Here is a 25870-nt window from a genome sequence, read left to right on the forward strand (position 1 = left end):
TATGTTGCTATTGACTGTGTTTTGTCTATACAGCAGAACCACGATATACTGAATATGGCTTATAGTGAGATGAACTTCACTGTCAGTGTCTTAATAAAGGGCATTCCGTGTTCGAGGAAACCTGGCAGCAGCGTGGATTGGACATTTGTCACTGATTGCTGCTGTAACTGCCAAAAGCGGAATGAGCCATTAGCGCTGATAAACGCGTGCAGTCTCACTAGCGTAGAGTGGATGGAATATTTCTCTGTGACTATTCCCTTACATCAGTTTCTGTACATGCACACATTTATAAGAATACTGTAAAAAGATAACACAAACTTACTGTGCTTTATAACAGGTGATGAAAGTGACCCCATTATGCTTGCAAACATGCCTCGTATCAAATAAATAAACTGTGTGACACTTTCGAAGTTGGTCCATGGTAATTGATCCAGTTATGCATGTTATTTAATTCTGCAGAATTTCAGCAGTGCAAGGATTATTCTTGTAGACTTTTTCCTTTAGGTTTCCCCAAAGACAAAATCGCAAAATCTTAGATCTGGGAGGCCACAGTCCCCTGCTGATTAATCTGTCTTCACACACTTCCTGTATTGTGACCATGGTGCATTAGATGTATGTGCTGTAGCTTTGTCTTCCTGAAAGTACCCATATTGTCTTTCTTTAGAAGTCAGCTGATTGAAGAGTGGGTTCAGTATATCATTAACCTAGTGGTCAGAATTCACAGTTTCATGGAAAAATAAGGGGCCTGTGATTTGCTGTGGACTTACAGCACAGCACACCTCCACCTTTTCACTATGCAGTGGCACCTGCTGTATAGCGTAAGGATTTTCATTGCTCCATATTCTTACATTTTGTGCATTGACATGGCCACTAACGTGAAACCACACTTCATCAGTCATGAACAGAAGCTGTGGATCCACGATTCCATTGTGCACATTTTGAAGCAGTCAGTTGCAAAAACGAATTCTTGCTGCATAATCTGGTTGATTCAGCTCAGGCACAACTCTTATTTTATACAGGTGAAATTTGATTAATTTTGTGGCTGTGAAAGCAGATCCTAGCAAAACACTGGTTTCTATGCTAAGCATCTTAACGATTTTCGAGGACTGATCTGTAGTTGTGCCTCAGTATCCCAAACCTTTTCTTCAGTCAGCACAATCCTCTTCAGTTGCTTCTTTATGTCACACACTGAACCTGTGGCCTGCCACTTTTTCACAAGCTTGGATGCACGACTTTGTGGGAACTGCCGAGTCAGGATATTTACGACGAAACTTACGGATACATTTTCCTGAAAGTTTTTCTCCTTGCACAAGTTTTGACAATAAACACATGCTGTTCAGTAGTGAATTTCATTTCAGTATAAATGTAACTGCCTATTGACACCTCTAACAGACTGACTGTTAATGCGACCTACTGCAGTGACAAGATCAGACCACCTGATAGCGCACATTTATCAGCGCTAATGACTCATTCTGCTGTTGGCAGTCACAGCAGCAGTCTGTGAGGAATGTCTGATCCATGCTGTTGCCAGGTTTCCTCGATGACTGAATGCCCTTCCGTATTCCGTATTGAGGGGGTGGGTTTCCCCATGCACTTAGACCGGTTACTGGTCCATTGTGCGTCCCCCTTTAATTTCTACTGTCTCCATACCCTACCGGTACTGGTGCTTACTATCAGTCCCTTTCTGCCAGCGAGGTTCCAACCTCTTACTGGCAGTGGTATCTAATAGTCCCTTTCTGTCAGCGAGGTCGTCCCTCCTCTGACAGGGGTTCCTAGTCCCTTTCTGTCAGAGAGGTCCCCCCTCCTCTGGCAACTGAATGTCCTTTATTTTATATGTAGAAAAATTCTCATATAAAAGTAGTGCAGTTTTGACACTTGTTTAATGTGTGATTCCTAGGCAGCCACATCTTTTCCAAAACTCCTTGCACAAAATGTAATTTTAGACTTTCTTCCCAAGCTGTAGAGGTACTATTATACCACATCCTGTCGTTCTCCCTTGTTTGGGAGAGGAAAGTCTGCATTCCAGAATCAAAGAATTACAGGACCGAAGAGAGAATTTATGTGACTGTGAGCAATGAGTACTTAGCATGCCTGCACAAAACTACTCAGATTCACAACTGAACAACATGAGCAAGTGCAGGACGTTATATAAGCATGAGAAAATTCTTCTAACTTCTCACTTTGAATAATGCTAAAAATGCTGACAATGCTGAATTATTATTGTTACAGTGGAACCTCGCTTAATGAGCATAATTTGTTCCAGAATCTTACTCGTAATGTGAAACAATTTTTCCCATATAAATTAATGTAAAATACGATAATGTGTTTCATGCCGAAGAAAATACTCAAAAAATTTTATGTATAACGTTTATTCAAAGAAAATTATATATACATTGTTAAGGAGTGCGAATCATCTTCCTCTTTTCTTCTATGTGGAATGAATTTGCGAATTTGATTTGCAGAAAAAAAATCAAAATAGTTTATTATTTATGATACATATCTAATTCTTTTTTTTTTTTTTTTTACTAGAAAGCTGTCTAGAGACATTTGTTTTTGCTGACGCTTCAAAATTTGGTGAAAATGCGACACAGCAGTATCATTAAATAAATTTGTAGCGTGCGTAGCCACTGCCTTATTAGGGTGATGCTTCTCAATGTACGATGCAACAGTTTCCTATGCTTTCAGCATTTCTCTTATTGGGCCAGAAGATTGTTGCTTTGCTGTTACCTCCGCCTCCTCCTCTGACAAACTCTCCTCCACAACTTCTTGCTGTGAAACACAATGCAACTCCAAATCGTTGATGTAGACTGATTGTATGTGCATGCTAGATCAGCCATGCTCACACCTCGTTCTCGCTTTTCAATGATTTTACGTTTCATTTCTACGGTTATTTTTATTCTCTTATGGCTGTCTTTTTGTGGCTTTTTCATCGGGGACATTTTTGGAAGGGTTATTAAACTTTGCACACAAAAAAAATCACAAATAATATGTCTGAACACAAGTTTGGAAAAATGTGTGATCACAAGCGACACTAAGATGCTAGCGGAACGAGTGCTAAACACAGACTGATGTAGCTAGCGCACAGTCCGGGACTTACCCTCTCGTCACTCCTTAGCGAAACGTCGCTTGTTAAGCGAGTCATTTTTTTTACAGTTTCTTTTGCTCGTTAAGCGAGGTTCCACTGTACTTTCACATCTGCATGGTAACCACTTCAGACGATTCAGGAAATGTTTTCAGCATAACACTTCTGTTGCATATGCTCTATTATTACCTGTAGACAATGTAAAATTAATTTTTATTTATCTCAGAAACCATATGACTTAGTGTATTGGCCAGGTGGTCAGTTGGCAGCTTCCAACAATGATCACCCAGGTTTGAGCCCAGGTCAGGACATGTGGGATTTGTGGTGGACAAAGTGGAGCTTCTCCAAGTACTTTGGTTTCCTTGCCATATCTCAATTCACTGACTGCTCCATGCTCATCATAGTATTGTCCAGGGCTGGTTGAATAGGCCAGTTACGTGGCCGACATACCAAATACATTCACTCTCACCCCACGCCAAGAAACAAAAAATAATATATTTGCCATAAGAGTTTCATAATCTTCAATTTTTATTGAAATCAGCCTTCTTTCTGGTGAATACTTAGCAAATTATGCTTGTGTTATGTATGGAATGAACACAGAAGTACATTCTTGTTTTCATGTAAAGTGTTTATTATTGTTGTTTGATATTAACCAAATTGAAATATGTTGGTAGATTTTAACAAAACTGTTCAGTGATAAAGTTTCATGAATATCCATTTAGTGGTTCTCAGGTTGTTACATACACATGGACTTATGAACAGATAAATGTGTTGAAGCTAACACATGCATTTTGCAAGTTTTTGTTGTGAATGTGCCAAAAAGAATAAATATTGCTACACCTGCATTCTTTAAAACCTTAATAGTATGTAGTAATGTATGTAATTAATGTTCAAGAATTTGGGGCTGTTATGGGCACTTGCTGTATTGAGCATTTTTAAGAACTGAGGTTGCACTTCATAAGACTGAAATATTGTGCCAAAATGTAGATTGACATGTGAAATCCGGCACATTTCTGGTTTCACTTGTAATGGATAACTTCAGATTGCTAATAGTAATGTGTGAGACCAGAGAGTAGTAACTGAGTTTAGGCTTTCATAGTGATTCACTGCTCTTGCGTCTTTGCACCATGTGGAATATGGACAATGTTGCCAACGTTTCGGAGGAATTCATTGCTGCAGATGGAGGCAGCATGTATTTCCAAAATGACTGCATCAGTGCCTACATCCACAGGATGCAAAGGTCCAAGACAGTCATCACCAGTCAAAAGAAATGTCTGATCTAAGCAGGCAGAGGTGTTGGGCGAGAAATCAACTTAATTTTTCTTGCTTGATGGTTTTGTTACTTTCATTGATAAAGGAGCAGTTCTTCAGTGTATATTTTTAACATAATGTTTGATGATAATATAGTAAAAGAATGGAAACCCTTTGCAGGGCTACTAGTTTTTACTGGTTTGTTCATGGCCCCAGCCCCCGTCCTTCCATCCCTATGCCTACACATTTTCCTGCTTGATGTACTCTCCTTCCCAGAAGAGAGACAGCAAATTCCTTTGAAATTTTGGTATCTCTATACTGAACTGCACGCCATCACATCTGAGAAGTCTCTAGCCTTAATCTTAATGAATTAGTCTGAAAGAAATATTTCTCTTTCTAATAACGCAAATATGTTGTTTTGGTTCATTGCAGTATTCGTAATCAGTGCTACTCAGTCATGCAGTCTTTTTATGCTCTTGGTTCTGGTACTGGTACTCGTACTGGCTGCTAGTCATGCGCTTCCTGCAGTGGTGATTATTTCATTCTGAATTTTGATACCCTATATTTATAAATGTTACAGTGATGGTGGCAAGGAAAAAGAAAATGTTAAAAAGTTCACAGGACAGTAGTTGGAAAGGTGATATTACCAATTATGAAGCAGAAGGGGTAGCCAAAACACCTTATTAGGCTTATGTCATCAACTTAGAACTGTATTGCCACATTGATTGTGTACTAAATGTCTTAACTCTTTTTATTCTCTGACTTCTGTAATAGTACAGATGTGGGGACTAGAGGTGGCAGGAGCATTACATTTGTATTTTTCTAATTCTGTATTGTAGCATCCTGTTGCTTTTTGTTAATGTTACATTTTACCATACTGTTTTCTTTAAGTGTTTATGCAAAGAATTGGCAGGTGGTAGCAGTGAGGTTAGTAGTCACAGTTATCGTTTGGTCTAGGATGTGCATGTCTTATACCACTTGGGCCTGTGATGCCATACAGTAAGAAGAAAAAGTGGTGTTGGAAATGAAGACTGGAAAGCATTAAAACAACTAACTACAGGCTGGATTGCCTCAGTTCATAACTCTGTAAGGGAGCTGGGATTTCTGTATTTGTCATGACCAGAAAGAGCCTGGGGTGCATCCAGCCTCATGTACCATGCACACTGCAGATGAAAGTGATGCTGACCACTGTCCACCTGTACACTTACGTTATCTATGCTCAGGCACCAGGCTAATGTCTCTGTAGCAAGTGTATAGGTTCCTAGCTTTCAGTGACTGGATGATTATGAATGATGAATTGAGCATGATATAGAAAAAGTGTCTAATTGTCTTGCCCTCTTCTTGTGTTTGCCTGGTGGAACTGAGGAAAACTGCAACAAAATAATCAATCTCTAGACGAAATTTGAATCTCAGTCCTTCTAAATATGAAGCAAAATGTGAATTATTATACTCTAACATTTGGTTTGAGTAAAAGGATAATCAAGAACTACCTAATTCCATACAGCACAGTTCTTCATGAGAAGCTAATAGTTGCTCAGTTAGTCAGTAAATTCTCTCCTTTGAAAGATTATTCCTGTATTCACAAGAGCCATCTATACCAAGATCCCCATTCTCTTTAGGTTTCTCAGCTAAAATTTTGTGTGCATTTTTCATCTCTTCCATGTTTGTTACTCGTTCTGCCCATCATGCAAGTTATGCAAAAAGTACAAATTGTGAAATTCCTCATGTGCAGTTTTCCTTAGCCTCCTGTTCCCTCTCTTGGCACCTTCAATCTGTGTTCCAAGTCTGCATATACAAAACAACGGTGTGTTTAGAAGTTTTCAAATACAGATCTGACAAATTTAAAATAGAAAGCATGCATATTTTTAATAGCCGTGTGCATCATCACCTAATGCATCGTTTGCCAACCTAATACATCTCGAGGGCCAATTTAGTTTATAGAACACCATCAGGGGCCAGATACAGTGTTTCTTTCAGAAGAGTGGTCGGGGAGTATTGCCCCTCAAACTGAATCAGTAACCCGTGTAAAAACAAGTGCATTTAAACCTATGTATTTAAGTAGTTACTATAGGATTCTGATGATGGTGTATAACACACTGATATGTTGGGATTTTGGACTTTATCCATCGTCCTGGTTTTTAAGATAACAAATAAAAACACCACACTGGACCAGTCCAGTGATTGAGGCTAGCTCTTTCTAAGGGACCCAACTGAATAGGTGTTTTCCTTCATCTGAGGACGGAAACAGATCCAGTTTCCGAAACGTCGTGTTTTTATTTGTTATCTTAAAAACCAGGACGATGGATAAAGTCCAAAATCCCAACATATCACTATGTATTTAAATATTAAGTTGCACCATTAATATTAAGCCGATATTGAATATTTCACAAATCAATTTTATTCCTATCACTTCTACCCCTAGAGCATTTTTTCTTAAAGAAACATTGGCCAGATCATGCCTTATGTTTAGTTTTATATATGCCGGGGAAAAATGCAATTATAATTTAAGAAAGAAAAAATAAAATGCCTTGAAATTTGCAATTACTTACCATAAAACAGCACAAATTCCTCTTTCAGCATGGATGAGCACAAAAGACTTTCAATCATAGTCCTTATGGTCTAATGATTATACCTGAATCCTCATATACACACTGTTTTAATGAGAGCACTGTGGTTTCATAAACCTGGAAACCAATGATATAAAATCCACTTCTAATTGTGAGGTTGCCACTCGAAGAATATGTGATAACATGAAATTTGAAAGTCTGTTCCTGTTCTCAGACTTTACATGCTTCAGTGATGAAAACGCTGTTTTGCATATGTAAGTACTTGCAAAAACAGAGCAAAGTTTGAGAGCCCAATTTCGTAACAGTGGGTAACGTTTTGGTGAAAGCAGTTTCAAAAAGTCAATTCCAGTAACCTGAGATGTGTTTAAGGATGGGTCACATTGAAGTTCACAAAGCTCTAATTGCAGATGACCTGGCTGAGATTCTGTATCACAATCTATAGGATTACTGAATAAAGAAATATCAGGTCTAAAGTTTTCAAAATCATTAAATCGTCGGTCGAACTCTGAAGACAAATCTTCAATAATTTCACTGTAGTCCCTAAACTCCAAGCCGCCTTCTGAGAGTTTCCGACAGCAAGGGAAATGTAGGTTATTTTTGTCCAATGCAGACTTAAATAAAGGTAGCTTTTTACGGAAACTGTCAACAAAGCCAACCATCTGACATATTGTCTGCTTCTTGCCTTGCAATTGCAGATTCAGGACATTCAAGTGTTGAGTGATATCAGTGAGAAAGGCCAAGTTTCTCAAGAATTCGACGTCTTCGAGATCATTCTGCAGTTCAGCAGAATTCGTAACCTCTTCTCTTAGGAATGTTGCTATTTCATGACGGAGTTCAAAGAACCGTACCAGACATTTCCCACGGCTTAACCATCTTACTTCAGTGTGCAGAAGCAGGTCCCCGTAAGCAGAATCCATTTCTTCCAAGAGGGTCAGAAATTTTCTGTGAGTGAGTGATCGATTTCCTCCTCTGATCAAATTAGTAATTTTTGTGACAGTAGCCATGGTGGTAGACAGTTTAATTGATTTGGCACATAGAGCCTCCTGATGTATAATACAATGCAAGGTAGGTACAGTAATTTGATTCTGTCTTAAAAATCCAACAAAACCGCTTATTGTCCCTGTCATTGATTTAGCGCCATCTGTTACTATGGAGGACAATTTTTCAAAACCACCGAATTCCTCCACTGCACTCTTAACAGCGTTAAAAATATCGACACCTCTAGTTGTGCTGTGTAAAGAGCACACTTTTAACAACTCTTCGAAAATTGTAAAATCTTCCTTAATTGCACGAACAAATATCAGCAACTGATTAGTATCCGAAACATCTGTGCTTTCGTCGAGAGCAATTGAGAAATAGGAACAATTAGCGATAATGTCTTTCACATTATTAGATATCTGGTTGCTAATATCTTCCAGCCTCCTAGTAACAGTCTGTTTTGAAAGGGGCACTGTTTGAAATTTGTTTCCTACCATATTTTCATTGAAAGCTTCTGCCATCTTTATCGCTCAGTTCTTAATTAATTCACCATCACTTAATGCTTTTTTAGCTTTCATTAATTTATATGTCATGAAATAAGAAGCCAGCAAAGCTTCTTCTTCTTGTTTTGTTTCATTGGTAAAAAGAGATTTCTGCTGGAAAAGTTTTTTCTTTAACTGATCGCAAACTACTTTCCTCGATTCTCAAGAGTGTTTTCCGAACTTCTGTTTATGATTTGTCATGTAATGCCTCTTTAGGTTGTACTCCTTTAAAACTGCTAGCACTTGAAAACATACTAAACACTGTGGCTTGTGGTCTTTATTTAATATAAAAAAATAGTCATGTTCCCACTCAGATTTGAACGCCCTATTTTCGCTATCAACTTTTCTCAATTTACTATTTGACATGCTGTATCACTCACAATAACTTCAAACACAATTTTAATTTAAAAACAGTTCTACACTCACACTCCGTAATCACACTTCACTTTCTAAAATCGCACTAACTGGGAGACATTTCTGCTAAAACTGGCAATTAACAAAGGCCAGGATGCTGAGAGAAACGGTAAACATCCCATCCCCGTGAGCAAACGGAATGGTTACTATTTTGAAGGTGTCATAAATCCTTCACCACTACGGTCATCCCTTCAGTGTCATCTCCCTACAGAAGTAGGGTTGGGGGACTTGGAACTTCCATGACATGAACACAGTTATTAGAAAACAGTTTGAACTGTCCAACTCGGTAAGAACGTATACAGTCAATTGCAAGATGCTGTAAGCTAATGAAACGTCCTATTAGAAACTGAATTCTATGCAAATACAGCTGTGAAGTTAAGATTTTTTAAAATAAACCTGAGACTTGGCGGGGGCCCGGAGTAAATCAAGTCGCGGGCTGCCAGTTGGTCATCGCTGACCTAATGAATGTCATTACGAGTATTCTTTATGTATGGCATTTTTGTGCTGAATTGCTCAGATATTAATGTAATAGTCATTCATTCATTCACATGGTTCATAAATGATCTAAGAAAGTATTTGGTCCATTATAGCTATAATAGAATTTATCATGAGTTGCTAACAATTGTATTTGTACCCTGTTTATTGGTATTGTGACGTGACGCCTGAAAGCCGGAATAGTTGAGTTACATCAAAGTTGATTTCCTGGGCAACGAGTATCAACAGAGCACATTCCCATGAGACTATTACACATGCATTTCCATGGAAACACTCGACTAGGCATATAGGTTACTGTGGAACTGGAGGTGTTTCTATGGTAACGTGTGTTTAGGCAGACAGTTACTACAGATGCAAAATACAGAAGTCTTTGAGGCGGAGTCTGCTATCACGGCCGCCTAACGGTTGTTACCAGAGTTCAGAAGCGAAGAGAGACCCAGAAGACAGATCACACCAGGTGATAAGATACTGGACAGAAGGCTCAGCTAAGAACCAGAATAATTGTAATTGTAATCAACTTAACCAATAAATTGCTTATGTAGGATAAACATCACACTACCAACTCCTAATAATATTCTGTACCTTTGGTTTCCAGATAAACTGCAAAAAATATGTATTTTCTGCTCAGATACAGTAAAATCTCAATGTATGTGTGGTATATAAATCCATCTTAAATCAGTTCTGACATCCATATGTGGCCCAAGAATTTAATGATGGAATATATAGTAAAGGTATATAAGAGTAAATCAGAAAATTAATTTATAAACAATATATGCCTTATTATATTTTATGATTGTGCATCAGTACCTGTACTGTACCTCCATAAGGACTGTTTCACTTTGGTTTACTAGATTCTACATTACTACATTTGGTAGGACCCCTTGGGTGGGTGATCAGCTTGTCGCAAGGCCTCTACCTGTACACAAACACAGAAAAAGCCCCCCACGCACACACCCAGGCCCTGAGTGCAGTTCGAAACCACAATCCCGCCTTCTGAGCGAGCAAATCCAGTGCATGGCTGAGACTGCTTGGGTTTGGGATCCCCCAGTATATACTGACTGCTTGAGCTTGCTGCACAGGAGCTGTTCAGTGATACTGAAGAGAAACTGTAATGGGAATATATTGTTATTAACTTGCAACAAGCATGTATCTCTGCCACCTGAATGGCTGAACGATTTTCAGGTGGCCCTCGTGTTATATGTCCATCTTACATGTTATCAGTGGAAGTTAGGATTTGTAACAAAATCAACTTAGATTTCTCAGATTTATTATTTTTTGGCAGTTTTCAGTTGAATTTAATTGTTTTCTGCATACTTACCTCAGTTGAACAAATGAAATAAATTTTGCTCATTTCAAATTAATTTTCTCTGTATGTTAAGGAGACAGGATACTTGGAATGAATTAAGGCTGTCACATATTGTGATGTCAGGGTTAATATGGTTGACAACATCCATGTTGAAAATATATGAGAAATACTGTTATTTTCTGAAGAAGCTGTTTACTTTATAAATAAAAATGACAATTTCATATTACAACTGTATACTTCCAACCCCTACCAGAGAATGTCCCGCCTCTAGTTATCAAAACAGCAGGATATTTGCTACATAATTAAGTATAATTATAATGGATGAAAGATTTCTTATTGGACAATAAAGACAAATATATTCTGCTGATCTGAAATTCTAGAAGGCAGAAGAATCATTTTACCAATATGGAACATCAGATTATCTGACTGATGTGATGGTTTTGCTGTGGTGCTAGTGTCCATTATCTTCAGAAGTTAGACAAGCATCAGAAAGGGCATATGTAAAGTACTGCTGTGTTTTTATCCTACAGTAGAGTAGTTGAAGTTTGTAGACTACAATCTATGCAAATCCTCAAATTAGGATGACAAAATTTAACACAAGGCTCTGTATTAGGGTATGAGGGTGCAAAACGTTTCAGGTGACGTTATTTTAAACCTACACTGAGTCCTGATGTTAGATTATTGAGTACTTATGATACTTCCTCCTTTCTTTTCTTATTTGTTGGTTCATTTAATAATCTCAAATAGTATATATAGCATGGAATTAAGGTTTTAAATTTAAAATTATTGCATGCAAGTTATAGAACAATTCAGTGGTAAATTTTAATCTTATTTTCAGTACTTGTGTCACAAGTAATTTAGGATATGTGTGTCTATATATATAAAACCCTCAACACAACAGGGTGCATTCCTTGAAGAGTAATGTAGGAATTTACTTTTTATGAGGAATTCACACATTTGAGATATAGATGTGAATATTTAAAATAGGACTTTGGAAATATGAGCACCACTGTGCATTAACACTCTTATATTCATCTAATAGAGGTCTAGTATCAAGTGTTTGCACATTAACAGCATACTGTGTTTCTTTATTCATATAAGCTGATGATCCTCGCTTAGGATGTATGCTGGTTTGCACTGTCTTTACTTAAAATGTAAATCATTGAAAATATTTTAAACATCAACTTGCTACCTCTGAGCTGACATTGACTGTGGTCAACCCAGATGTATATTGTTGACTTCAAAAGAAATTTCCAATGTTAAATTATATAATATCAGCATGTATCATAGTGATACACATACATAACTTAAATCGCAACAAATACAAAATGAATGACTACTTACTATATGTCTTTATTCTAGAGTAGGAAGTACGTGAAAAGTGTTACCTCATTGTACATTACACATTAATGATAACTAATTTGTAAGTGCAGAAAGAAGATTAGAAACACAACACTGTTCCCAGATCAGTACCTCATAAGAAATAGATCACAGATACAAACACAGTAAGAGATAAAGTTACACCAACTGTTGCCAGTGTGAAGTCATTGTCGGGCAGTGTTTCATGCAAATGAAGCTGACTTTATGTAGCAAATAGGTTCTCCTCCAGTATTTTCATTAGAACAATTTTTTCTGTAATCTTTTGCTATGTAGAATTGTGTAGAAATGATGTAAAAATCATAGCAGTTATTATACTTGTCAGGTTACAAATTGCAAACTGGCAGTTACATCCATATGGGTGGAGCAGACTCTTTCATGTATTCAAAACGCTGATGCATCAAGATGGGCAGAATCAGATGTTGACCTTCTGACAGTGCTGACCTGCTTGAGACACTGCAATACTTCTCAAGCTGCGGGACCGTTCAAAGAGGGATGGGTCTGTGTAGATGGGTTCACTGGGGTCATCAAATGTTCGGGCATTTCCAGCTGTTGAAACAATGGATGTATCGCCATTATGGATTTGTGTCTTGCAGCCTGGTGGTCTTGGAATGCTTGAAGAGAAGCTGTTCAAGTCATATATACATTTTATTACACATGTGCAAAATTGTGTTACTCATTTCACCATCTGTATCATTCTGTTTGCTCATCAGTTTACTTTCTTCAGCTTTCCCATCAGCCAACACTCTTAGAATTGCAAAAGTATTGAATCTCAAAATACGAGGTCTGACAATAAAGTTCACGAACTCGCCACCATATACTTGCAGTGGCAGCAGTGGACAGAAACCTCAGTATGGTTTCATGACATTGGCATTTCAGCTTTTCACAGCTGTGGTGTTGTTGATCTATTGCAGTCTCTTCCTAAGTGGCATCTATTATTGTCCGAGTGTGTTTTGGTGTGCAGTAGCAAGAATGTAGGAGCTTGAATTAGAGCAATGAATGAGCATTCAATTTCTTGCTAAACTTCGGAAGAGTGAAATCAGAGAGATGTTAGTGCAAATTTACAGGGATAATGCTATGAAGAAAACAGCAGTTTACAAGCAGGTGACACGTTTTTCTGAGGGAAGAGAAAGTGTCACTGATGAAGAGAGATCAGGACAGGCAGCAACGAGCAGAACTGAAGAAAACATTACAAAAGTTCGTCAAATTGTTCATGAAAATTGTTGGCTGACTGTCAGGAGCATAGCAGAGCAAGCAAACCTCAACACAGAAACAGTCAGGAAAATCTTAACTGAAGATCTTGACATGAAGAAGGTGTGTGCAAAATGGTCCCAAAGGAGCTCACTGAAGAACAGAAGCAAAGAAGAGTTGAAATTTGCTAGGACCTTTTGGAGAGGCAAGATGACATTCTGGGCCATGTCATCACAGGTGATGAAACATGGGTCTACCAATGTGACCCTGAAATGAAGTGGCAAAGTGCACAATGGAAGACTGCCAATTCTCCATGACCAAAATGTCCTGTCAGTCCAAATCAAGAGTCAAAACAATGTTGCTAACTTTTTATATTAGAGGGAATGTTCATTATGAGTTTGTACCAACTGGACAGACAATCAACCAAGTTTACTATTTGGAAGTACTGAAAAGACTTTGTGAAAAAATATAAACGACCCGAACTTTTTGCCAACGACTCATGGATCTTGCATCAGGACAATACACCTGCTCACACAGCACTGTCTGTGAGGGAGATTTTAGCTAGTAAACAAAAAACTGTGCTGGAACACCCTCTCTATTCACCGGATCTAGCCCCCAGTTATTTTTTTCTGTTCCTAAAGATGAAATATTGAAAGGAAGGCATTTTGATGACACTGATGACATCAGGAGTAATACAATGGCAACTCTGAAGGCACTTCCACAAAACCAGTTCCAAAATTGTTCTGAATGGTGGACTAGGCACTGGCATCGGTGCATAGCTTCCCAAGGGGAGCACTTTGAAGGCAACCACAGTGATATTTGACAATCAGGTATGTAGCACTTTTGCTGTGATGAGTTTGCAAACTTTATTGTCAGACCATGTACATTCAAAATATCTGCCTTCTTTAGTTATAATATTGTTCAATGCACATTTTTAAATTTTACCAGAGTCATAAAAGCCTTTATTAGTAAGCTGGTAGTCCACATTTAAGAATTCTTCATTGAAGGTTTTAGAAGTTTGTATGAGGACTGATCATTAAGCTCCCTGAAAGGGGTTACAGAAAACAAGCTGCCGGTTGTACTACTTTAAAAGCACTGGAGTTGAGTGCCATTCTGCAGAACCTTTTGTTGAATATACCAAAATGTTATACAGAGGTGCCAGTGATCACCTGCAAAATTTTTGATGACCATGGTAAACAACATTTGTATGAGGGAGGATCAGTAAATAGGTCACAAATGGAAGTAAGACAGCTGTAATGGATGTAATAGGTTTTCCGTGTGTATCACTAGGTTGGTTTAGAAGTAAACAGAGAAAACTAAGTATATGTTGCTGTCTCGTCACCAAAATACAGGGCAAAATCATGACATAAAGATAGGAAACAGATGTTTTGAAAATGGAGCACAGTTTAGGTATTTGGAAACAACGATAGCAGATCAAACCCTGATTCAGGAGGAAATTAAGAGGCGATTGAACTCGGTTACTGCTTGCTACCATTCAGTCCAGAACCTTTTGTCTTCTTGTCTGCTGTCCAAAAACATAAAAATTAGAATATACAAAACTATAATTTTGCCTGTGGTTCTGTATGGGTGTGAAACTTGGTCTCTGACATTAAGGGAGGAACATAGACTGAGGGTGTTTGAGAACAGGGTGTTTAGGGGAATATTTGGACCGAAGAGAGATGAAGTGACAGGCGGTTGGAGAAAATTGCATAATGAGGAGCTTCATAACTTGCACTCTTCTCCAAGTATAATTAGAATGATCAAGTCAAGGAGGATGAGGGGGGCAGGGCATGTAGCACGAATGGGGAGATGTGGAATGCGTATAGGATATTGGTGGAAAAACCAGAAGGAAAGAGACCACTGGGAAGGTGAAGGCATAGGTGGGTGGGCAATATTAAAATGGGTCTTAGAGTGGTAGGATGGGATGGCATGGATTGGATTGATCTGGCTTAGGATAGGGACCAGTGGAGGGCTCTTGTGAACGTGGTAATGAACCTTCAGGTTTCATAAACTGCTGGGATTTTCTTGAGTAGCTGCAGAATTGGCGGCTCCTCCAGAAGGGCTCAGCTCCGTGAGTAAGCAAGTAATCACTAGGTAGCAGCACAGAACCATTTGACCACCTGATAGCAAAGGTTATTAGACCCCTAGAATGCATCCTTCCTTATCAAACTGTTGGTTAAGGGAAGTGTTTCATTCAAGGAGGGTGAATGAGTCATGGCCAATCCCAACAGCAGCAACAGACTCAATGAAAACATCAGAGACATAGAAAAGGAGGCTATCTGCTATTTTACTGATGGCTCAAAAATGTGTAACTGGGAATTTGTAGGCTTCTCATGTGTGACAGCACCTGGAGAAATTATGCATCAGTATTGGACTGCAAAGCATTCTCAGTATTTACTGGAGAGACAAGAACTGTCCTGAAAACTGCAGAGATAATTAGTGAATACCAAGGAGAATCATGTTCCATATTGTCTGACTCAAAAAATTTACTCATGTGCATTCACAAGAGATTGTTAACTAAACAACACTCAATATTAATCCTGTAAATAAAAGAAAAACTACTGGAATTGAAGAAACATAAAAGGATATTAAATTTATGTGGATCCCAGCACATATAGGTAGTCCTCAATGAAAGAGTAGATGTATCAGCGAAGTTGAAGATGCTCAATACTTGATGAGCTACTGGAAGACCAAACAGAGTAGCAGCCAAGGAACAGTAAAGAGAACCAGGAAAACAGAAAGTCCTTTGAGTGCTACTACCAAAACAATGGAACACCTTGGTTCTAGAGACTCAAGTTTCAAAGAAAATTTATTATCTCAATAAGCAGAATATGAAGTGGCCAATATTGTCTGAAGGAGTGCTCTTATTTGATTTAATATCATTAATACAGAAACGTGTGAATGTGGCAATGCCAAAGAAACTATGAATGAATTTAGAATTCATACATGACCTCATGAAATGTAAAATATTCCCACCATACTGTAGCGAAGGCATTCTGCACCATATTGTAACATGGGTGGCACAACGGGAAGTAGAGATCACGTGAACTCTGCAGTCTCGCGAGTGACGTCACATACCCCCACCCCTTCCATTATTACACAACGCATGGTAAACACTCCGTCGCCTCCCATGGTGACGTAACAGCGGACACCACGGTTACTACACAGCAATAAACAACTCTCAGCAGCATTCCCCAGCAACGTCCGTAAACACGACGATATGCAACAGTGGTAGCTATTACATAACTGTTTTCTGTGTTGTCAGTGCAGAAGCTACATAAGGATTGAGTAGTGAGTATTGAGTTACAAGTCGAGTTGTATCGATTGAATGGCAGTGACTTCAGCAGGAGAAGTAATTGTGGAATTGTAAATTGTGTAAGTGTAAGAGCGAATGTGGAATAAATTCGCTAGATCCAAGATGGCATGAAGTTATTTGTCGCGTGCATACCCAACACGTGACAATAGTCTACTAGAAGCAGTAATCCTGGTAGTGCAATTTATCAATAGCGTTAATACAGGTCGTGCCTCAATATCCTGAACCTTTGCTTCAGTCATCACAATCTTCTTCAATTGCTTCTTTATGTCACACACTGCACCTGTTGCCTGCCACTTTTTCATAAGCTTGGATACACACAACTTTGTGGGAACTGGCGAGTCATGATATTTATGATGAAACTTATGGATACATTTTCTGTGAGTTTTCTTCCTTGCAAGAGTTTCGACAATAAACACGCTGTGTTCATTTCAGTATCAATGTCAACTGCCTATCAATACCTCTAACACAGACCAGCTATTAATGCAACTTACTGCAGTGACAAGATCAGACCACCTGACGGCATGTTTATCAGTGATATTGGCAGTTACAGCGGCACTCTGTGAGAAATGTTGTTTTTGCTCTATGGTGTTGCCAGGTTTCCTCGATCATTGAACATAATGTATAAGAATATAACTGCTTTAAGGATAGTTCAAAGTTAAAGCCATATTTTTATACAGGAATAACTAAAGAGTATTCTAAAATTGTATTTTCCAGCAAAACGGGCTTTTCAGCCTAATGCCATTTGTATCTTTAAAAGTCTAAGTAGCAGATGTGCATGCCCATGTTCAGAGGCTGGTTTCGGTAGTCAAACTGGTAACCATGCTTGAGGAGTGTACTACCACTGAGCAAAGTTCTGTAGTGAATTTTTGTGGGCAAAAGGACTCAATGCCAAGGATATTCATAAAGAAATGTTTCCTGTTTAAGGAGGGAAGTGTTTGTCGTGTAAAGCTGTTCACAACTGCGTCGAGAAATTCTCTCATAGACATGCAAAAGTCACAGACGATGCCCAGGCAAGGAGGAAGTGGCTGAGACAGCAGCCAAAAGACCTCTATGCTGCTGGCTCCGACACACTGGTAAAGCAATGGGACAAGCATATCAGATGTTGGCGGAGGATATGTTGAGAAATAAATGTTTTTTCCAGGTTTGAATATCACATGTTTTGAAGAAAGCAGTCTTCTGGATGTGGCACTGTGTAGATGTGGTGTTAACCGACGTTTCGGAGGAAAGTATCGCCTCCATCTTCAGGGTAGAAGGAAAAATAAGAAATCCACAAGCAAAGAGACCGTGAGAACTGGTGCAAGCAGACTGCTTGTAGATAAGTTCTGGTATCTGTCAACTGAAGTATATGGCATTACATTCTGGAAGACTTTCATTTTAATGCTTGACCCCATGAGAACCTGAACAGGCCGCACCATAGCTCAAGTGGTTAGTCACTGGCTTCCCACTGCAGTGGCCCGGGTTCGAGCCTGGGTCTGGTCAAGTCGGATTTGTGGTGGACAAAGTGGTGCTGGGGCAGGGTTTCTCCGAGTACTTCAGTTTCCCCTGCCAGTCTTCATTCCACCAAATTTTCCATCATGATAATCACCTGGGGAAGGTACAATAGGTCAATCAGTGTTCGAGTGGACCCAACTGGACTCTACCCCCCACTATGCGAATTTAAAAAAAATTTAACAATGAGAACCTGAACGCTCTAAAGGATTACTAGTATGATCTGAAGACACTGACTCCATCAAAAGGCATTAAATCAGTTAATCTTGCAGTCTGCTTTTACCGGTTCTCACGGTCTCTTCACTTTGCAGATTTCTTATATTTTTTCTTCTACCCTGAAGATGGAGGCGATACGTTCCTCCGAAACGTTGGTTAACACCACATATACATGGTGCCAAATCCCAGAAGACTGCTTTCTTCAGTTAATCTTGTTCATTAAAAATGACTTTGCAGTCTTTCAAAATGTGGAAGGAACATACAAAAACATCTGGCACAAGAGTGGGACAAAGTTAACTATGCAGTGATTGAAGCCTCATTGCAGCAACTCTGTGATCAGTCCTTGTGTTCATATGGTGGTGTATACACCCGTTTCAAGGTAATGGCCCGTACACACACAACAGAGGAACGCATCATGTCTGCGATGATGCAAGAAGCAACAGAAGAGGGATTGCAAGCGGTGTTCTCTGTGGGTCTGCTCCAAGGCTCATCATCATCATCAGTAATCTATCAGACGACAGGTCCACAGTCTCTTCCAAAACAATTCATCCACTTAATGCGATCTAGAGCTTTCTCCTTCAAATGACAGTATCCTCTTCTGTCCCCAAGGTCATCCAGCATCTTCTTACGTCTTCTTGTCACTTCTATCTGCCCCTCTATCTTTCCTTCAATAACTTCTTTTAGAAGGCAGTTTCTGCGTAAAACATGACCAATCCAATTAGCCATCCATATTCTTATTTTGTGTAGGATATTCCTCTGCTCACTGACTCTAATTAACACTTCTTCATTTCTCACATAATCGGTCCAACTGATCTTCTCCATCCTTCTCCAACACCACATTTCAAAACTTTCCAGATGTTTCTGATCTACTGCCCTAAGTGTCCATGTTTCAGCCCCATACAGAGCTATGCTCCAAATGTAGCATTTCACTAGTTTCTTCCTCAAATTTAAGTCCAATTTGCTGGTAAAAAGATTCTTCTTCTTGCTAAATGCAGCTTTTGCCATGGCAAGGCAAGGCCCCAAGGCTACATGACTCAATTGTCCAACTACAGTTTAGTTAGGGAGTACAGTGCAGTTGAGAACAATCAAACGAATTGAGTTGGTGAGAAATTAGAGGACAGCTGCAGTTTAGTCAGGAGCTGAAGCTGTTTGATGCTGGCGGCTGAGACTCATGGCAACCCAGAGTAAGGGGGATGTCCACTATTGGAAGCTGTTACCAGGCTATGGCTAGTGGAGACTGTAATAGACTGAAAACACTAGTCTGACAGTGACTTGTGAAGTGTAGTAACAGGTTGTATAAGCGTGCAGTAAATCCAATTACCAATCCAAACCCTACCTGTAGTCACTCTTATCACATGACAACTGGTGTCATGAGTGGTTGGATTGGAGACCACAGTACAAGGTTCTATTGGGAAGTTCCCAAACTGTTGTTGTTATAACTGCTTTGGTGAAAGAAGCTGAGAGGGGAGACCAAGGTCACACTTCCCCTTCTGCAAGCCTACTGCATCAGTCTGCTAAATGATACTACACTGTGAACATGCACTGTTATTACACGAGTGCTTTTTTGACTTAATGTTTTGTTTTGTCTGTGATGGATGGCAAAATCAAGCAATGTGTCTGCATCAAATTTTGCAATAAGTTCAGTAAATTTGCTACTGAAACCCTTGAAATGCTTAGTGAGGATTTTGGAGAACATTCTTTAAACTGGACATCGGTTTATGAATGGCATTCACGTTTCAAGGCTAGCTGAGTTTCAGCTGAAGATGACGAATATTCAGGGCAACCAAGCACCAGCAAAACAACAGAAAATGTTGAAAAAATTTGAGAACTCATCCATGAAGACTGTCACAGAACAATCGTGAGCTCACAGACACCATCTGGTTCAGTTATGAAGTTTGCCAGGAGATCTTAACAGAAAATTTGAACATGCTCCACCTTGCCATGAAGTGTGTTCCCTGACTCTTGACAAATGATCAAAAGCTGCAGCGTGTAAACATGTGTCTTGAGCTATGAGAGAAGGCTAATGAGGACCCAACTTTTACAGGTATCTCTAGGATCATAACAGGTGACAAAAGTTGGATTTACGGTTATGATCCAGAAACAAAGCAACAAGTGTCCAGTGGAAGAGCTCATAATCACAAGAGCAAAACAGTGCGGCAGGTGCGGAGTTCAACAAAGAGCATGTGTATTGTTTTTTTTTTTTTTTGGCCATGAAGGGGATTGTTCACCATGAATTTGTTAATCATAACACTACGGTCAACTCTGACTTTTGCCGTGATGTTTTGAGATGCTTGAGAGAAAATATGCGACAAGAAAGACCAGAACTTTGGCACCACAACAACTGGCTCCTTCATCACAACATGTCCCTGAAACCCACAGAGTTTGAGACTAACAACATGGTTACCGTTCCCCATATCCCCTACTCGCTGGACTTAGCCCCCTCTGATTTCACTTTGTTTCCCAAATTGAAAATGAAACGGAAGGGATAATGTTTTGAAACAGTGTCTGATATCCAAAGGGAGTCATAAATGGTACTTGAGTCCTTTAAGGAAAATTACTTCCATGGTGCTTTTGAAGTGTGGAAAATATGGTGGGAATGCTGTATATATTCTCAAGGGAATTACTTTTAAGGAGATGGCAGCCAAAATTGAGTAAGTTAAGCCAGCGTTTCCTTTTTGACCTAGTCTGGGAACTTTCCAATACACTTCGTATGTAATCATATCACCAAACTACAAAGATGGAACGAATATTGACACGCCTGCTGAACAGAATATATGCCATTCAAGGAAAGATGGATTCATACCAAGAAAGAATGGAAACCAAATTAGGGGCTGAAACAGAAACCATTCAAGAATTCAGTGAAAGCCTAGATGGGTTCTCTTGCCTCCCAGATCAATACCAGCCAAGAAAAGATGAAGGCCATGGTGGATGTCTGTCTAGAAAAGATGGAGGCAAATGTAGAGCAGCACCCCTAATGGTGCATCAGGATGTCTCTAAAGAAGAGGCCATGGTGGAGATGATCCAAGTTCTGAAGAACAGGCCTGGGGACCAGCATCTGGCCACAGGGCGCCACTGACAAACAAAGAAACAGACCCAGGGCATTGGCGGGTCGCGGCAGAAGCTGACCACTAGCCAAGGATAGCTGACCCGCTGTGCAATTTCTGCATTGCACAAGGGACACGATCATCAAGGAGCAGGCAAGGACAATGTTTTATGTGGAATTCCTAAAGGATGGATGCTCAAGAAGAGACATTGGTCGCAATGTAAACGCAACAGTGGCATAAGGGATCAGGGGTTTGGAACAGCAGCTATGTCTAGGAAGCAAGAAGGCATTCACAAGATCATCAGCAGACTTTCAGACTGGAGGTTGTGAAGCAAGTATTCGGGTTTTCCATTGGGTTACAGGAAGTAAGTGACTGGGCACTGTGAAGCAGTCGCCCCCCCCCCAAATGAAAGAAAGAATGTCAAAAGTGGAACCACAGATTGAGGTTAATGGTGGTACAGCTGGACTGGCTCACACTTTATTAGGGTACCACTCAGGATGAATGGCCTTAAGGAGGGAGCAGCAGTTGGCGAGTAATCACCGTGAGAAGTGACCTATGGGGATGGAAGGCAAGACTAATCACAGATGTCACAAGCACAGCCCTCAGAAAAGAAGAAATGGCGGTATTCCTCTAGGCTATTCAGGACAAATAACCTTAAGGAGTAAACGATGTGGCACATAGCCCCAATGCTAGATAATGATCTGTACGCATGCAACAGAGGAACATGTCATGTTGGTGATGATATCACATAACAATAGAAGAGGGGTTGCAAGTGGTGTTCTGTGTGGTCTGCTCCAAGGCTACATGACTGAACTGACCAAGTTCATTTCAGTTAATTTAGGGAGTACAGTGGAGGGAAGTGAGTTGGTGAGCAATCAGTTACAGCACTGCTGCAGTTCAGGAACCCAGAGTAATGGGATTGCCCGCTGTTGGAAGCCATTACCAATAGACAGCTAGTGGAGACTGTAACAGACTGAGAACACTAGCCTGTGTGCAATACTGATTTGTGAAGTGTAGTAACAAGTTGTATAAGTATGGAATAAATCCAGTTACCAATCCAGACCCCATCTACAGTCACTCTAACATGTGACAATATTATGTATGTTTAAATAAAATACATAAAATTTATGAGAGGTTGTAATTTTTAACTCCGGTTTCATTACCAGTTAATAAAAGAAACATGAACTGTGAAGCAGGGTGCAACTATGTCCCATCACTCTCAAGTTTGTGTTACTAACCTTGTCTCGAATGCTTTTCGTGCTCCAGGCATAAGGAATGAATAGTTGTTGTTCCTGCTAGGTGGGTATGGCCCAGAAGTTGATGATGCTGTTGTGCCATCAGCTGCTCTGTTCTTTGTCTCCAGTGACCAGTATCGTCTGCAATTACAGTCACATTCCTCTGTTATATAGTGTGATATAACGAACACTGACACAAATTTTTAGTTATTTTAGGGAAGATCTGGTAAGCCATGTTTCTTGGCACTGCTACTTTCATATTTTGTTCAGTGCATTAAAAAGGTGTTTTTGCTTGTGAATGGAGTCTGAATATGTTGAGTCTAAAATATAAATTAGAAAGGAGGAAGGAAGGCAAGAACCATCAGCAAACCCCACATTCCGCTGCACCACCGGACCTTGATAACCTTGTCTGAGGTTAATGGTAAGGATATGAGCAATTAAATTTATATTTATCTCAGAAATCTAGAAACATATAAGAGCAAATGAGTGACTCGCTTTGGTGATATGTTCCGCCAATATGCCAGTTGACTTTCAACAGACTACATGGCATTACATTGCAGAAGATAACATTCTCCATAACCACCACTGTTTGGACCTCAAATCCTACATACATTTAGAGCCTCATTCTCTATATTTCATGGTACTGTCGCTTCACCTCACAACCCCATCAGCTTCTAGGTTCTTTGTGAGCTTTCCAGCCCATGCAGATGGCCAAAGGCAACCAGGATCCTGCAGGACGTTTCTACAATTACTTTGCTTGTATAAGAGAGTTGTGGAGTTCTCAAGTGAACATTGATGCAGAATAATATGGTTATGAGTCCCCAAGAACCAAGAACCAAGAACCAAGAATGACTGTGTTGGCAAGAGCCAGCAGCAGTTTGCCTGAACCTGAACTAAGATGGCAGTTGAATCTTACTGTGATGTAGAAGTGGACATGTGTGACTGTACCAGAGAAACAGATGCGCTGTGAAATGCAAGTAGTGGATGCAATATGACATGATGGAGCAGTTGTTGACAAGATGAACTGATGTGAAGAGTATAAGTCGCTAATAGTAGTGAGACAATAACTGTTCCAAAACAAAATAAATATTATAACAGTTTAATGAATTCTTGTAAGGAAAATGTCCGCATCAATATTGAAGAATCAAAGGCCTTTAAGTGTTTCTACTACCACAAGTGGTTTATTTTCCCATCCATTATAACAACTAATGTATATTAATAGTAATGGAAACCAAAGAATTACAACTAGGCATTAAAAGTAGGCTTTTCAACTACTGGAAATGTATTTCGACTTTGTAAGAATGTTAGTAATTATGTAAAAGTTAAGTTGTCCCTGTGTGTAATTAAGCACATGGTATGGAGATCTATGGGAGGGTGAGGGTATAGCGTCACACATTCTTAACCCCAGAACTTGATGGAAGAGGTCAGCTTCATGCCCCAGCTCCTTTACCCACAAGGAGAGATTGCATTGTAGTGTTGTATGCATGCCACAGCTAGTCTAGAACAAGAAGCTGTGGGAATAGCTAATTCCATGCTTTCCACTGATACCACATGGACCACATAGAAAAGGATGTGTCCAACAATTCTTCTGTTGTTGCATGTATTCATTGCCACAGAAATGCGTTTACTGAGCCATTGCCTAGCAACGATAAGAGGGATACGCACAGAGAGCAAGGTAATTTCACAAGCCTACTTTCATTTCTCAAAAGTAGGAAATGTATGTTAAAAATGCCTGCTGGAAATTGAAACCTGGTCATTCAGCTGATAGCTTAGTCCCTTTATTGACAGCTATCATGACCCTGTTGAAACTAATTTGGCAGGGAATAAACATTCTTCTTAGCATCTTAAGGCCTATATAGAAATAATAAACCATCTCCTGTAAGCTGATCCTTAACAATGATAATTATTCTGTTGGATTTTATCAACTGTAATTTAACAGACAATTCGATACATTACATAATAAGTAGGTAAGTCAATAAGCAAGTTACAAATCGATATAGGACTTAAACAAATAAGAGTACTGATTTGAAAAATGCTTTTATTTCTCAACATAATCTCCCTGTACATTGAGGCACTTGTCCCATCTTTTCACAAGCCCCTGAAAACCAGCAGCATAAAATTATTTGGGCTGCTGTCGGAACCAGGCGGTGACTTCGCTTACTACAGCTTCATCATCGGGAAAGTGTTCAGCCGAAAGATGATGTTTAAGAGGGCCGAACAAATGGAAGTCACTTGGAGCAAGGTTGGGGCTATACAAAGGATGCTCAAAGACTTCCCACTTGAAATTTTGCAGCATCTCATTTGTCTTGTTGGCAGTATGGAGACGCACGTTGTCATGCAAGAAAATCACACCTAGTTCTGACAGCAGCCCAAATAATTTTATGCTGCTGGTTTTCAAGGGCTTGTGGAAAGATGGGACGAGTGCCTCAATGTACAGGGAGATTATGTTGAGAAATAAAAGCATTTTTCAAATCAGTACTCTTATTTGTTTAAGTTCTATATCCATTTGTAACTTACTTACTGACTTACTCTCATATATAAAGGTAATGTGTACATATACCTCTTTGTCATAGTTTCCAGAGCATGCAGATAAAATTGCACCGTGAGTACAGATTAATACACTATACTGCGTTCTTTGTCACAGGAAAGTTTCAGCAGATTCTATCCTGTTTGTTCACAGTAATCTTTTTTAGTAAGCCATATTTCATGTAGAAATTCCTCATTAGACATTCATAGAGTCCTTATGAATTTGCGTCTTATTTATTTTCCACCATCAGAGTTCCTGGTCTTGTTTTTGTCTTCAGGCAATTTCTGCATTTTCTTTTGCTGATCTATGCATATTTATATGCTATTGCCCCATCACACTTTCTGGTCTTGTTCTTGTCTTCAGGAAATTTCTGCATTTTCTTTTGCTGATCTATGCATATTTATATGCTATTGCCCCATCACACTTTCTGGTCTTGTTCTTGTCTTCAGGAAATTTCTGCATTTTCTTTTGCTGATCTATGCATATTTATATGCTATTGCAACACATACTGCGCAAGCATTTCCAAGTGTGGGAACCCCACACTAAACCAATCGCTGTAACAACAATGCACTTATTATGCAACTAGCTGTGCCTGGCGACGCCTTGCTGTGGCTCAGTCTGCCCATTCTTCCCCAGTTTGATTTGAAATTACTCGACACATTGCTTCTGCTCCGCGAGTACAACGACCTAAGCTTGTTCTTAGAAAACGAAAAGAAAAACAACGAAAAATAAACTACACTTATGAAATAACTTCCTCACACGTCTCGGATTCAGCGAATAAGTTATTGAACGCTCACTTTTACATCAGCGAACACAATTATTATCACGTCCAGTATCACCG

The 25870-nt window shown here is 39.5% G+C and overlaps 1 protein-coding gene across 1 annotated transcript in view; it reads right to left on the reverse strand.

The window, feature by feature from the left end:
• Positions 1–10831: 10831 nt before the first annotated feature.
• LOC111868302 overlaps positions 10832–25870 on the reverse strand; it is an 86764-nt gene continuing 71725 nt past the window's right edge. The window contains exons 19-20 of the mRNA XM_023858840.2: positions 22506–22643; positions 10832–12638 (exon numbers count right to left, since the gene is read on the reverse strand). Of these exons, the coding sequence (XP_023714608.1) occupies positions 12428–12638; positions 22506–22643 (349 nt within the window). The 3' untranslated portion in view covers positions 10832–12427. The remainder of the gene's footprint in view (positions 12639–22505; positions 22644–25870) is intronic.

The sequence above is a fragment of the Cryptotermes secundus genome, unplaced genomic scaffold (genome assembly GCF_002891405.2).
Source record: "Cryptotermes secundus unplaced genomic scaffold, Csec_1.0 scaffold1115, whole genome shotgun sequence".
NCBI lineage: Eukaryota > Metazoa > Arthropoda > Insecta > Blattodea > Kalotermitidae > Cryptotermes > Cryptotermes secundus.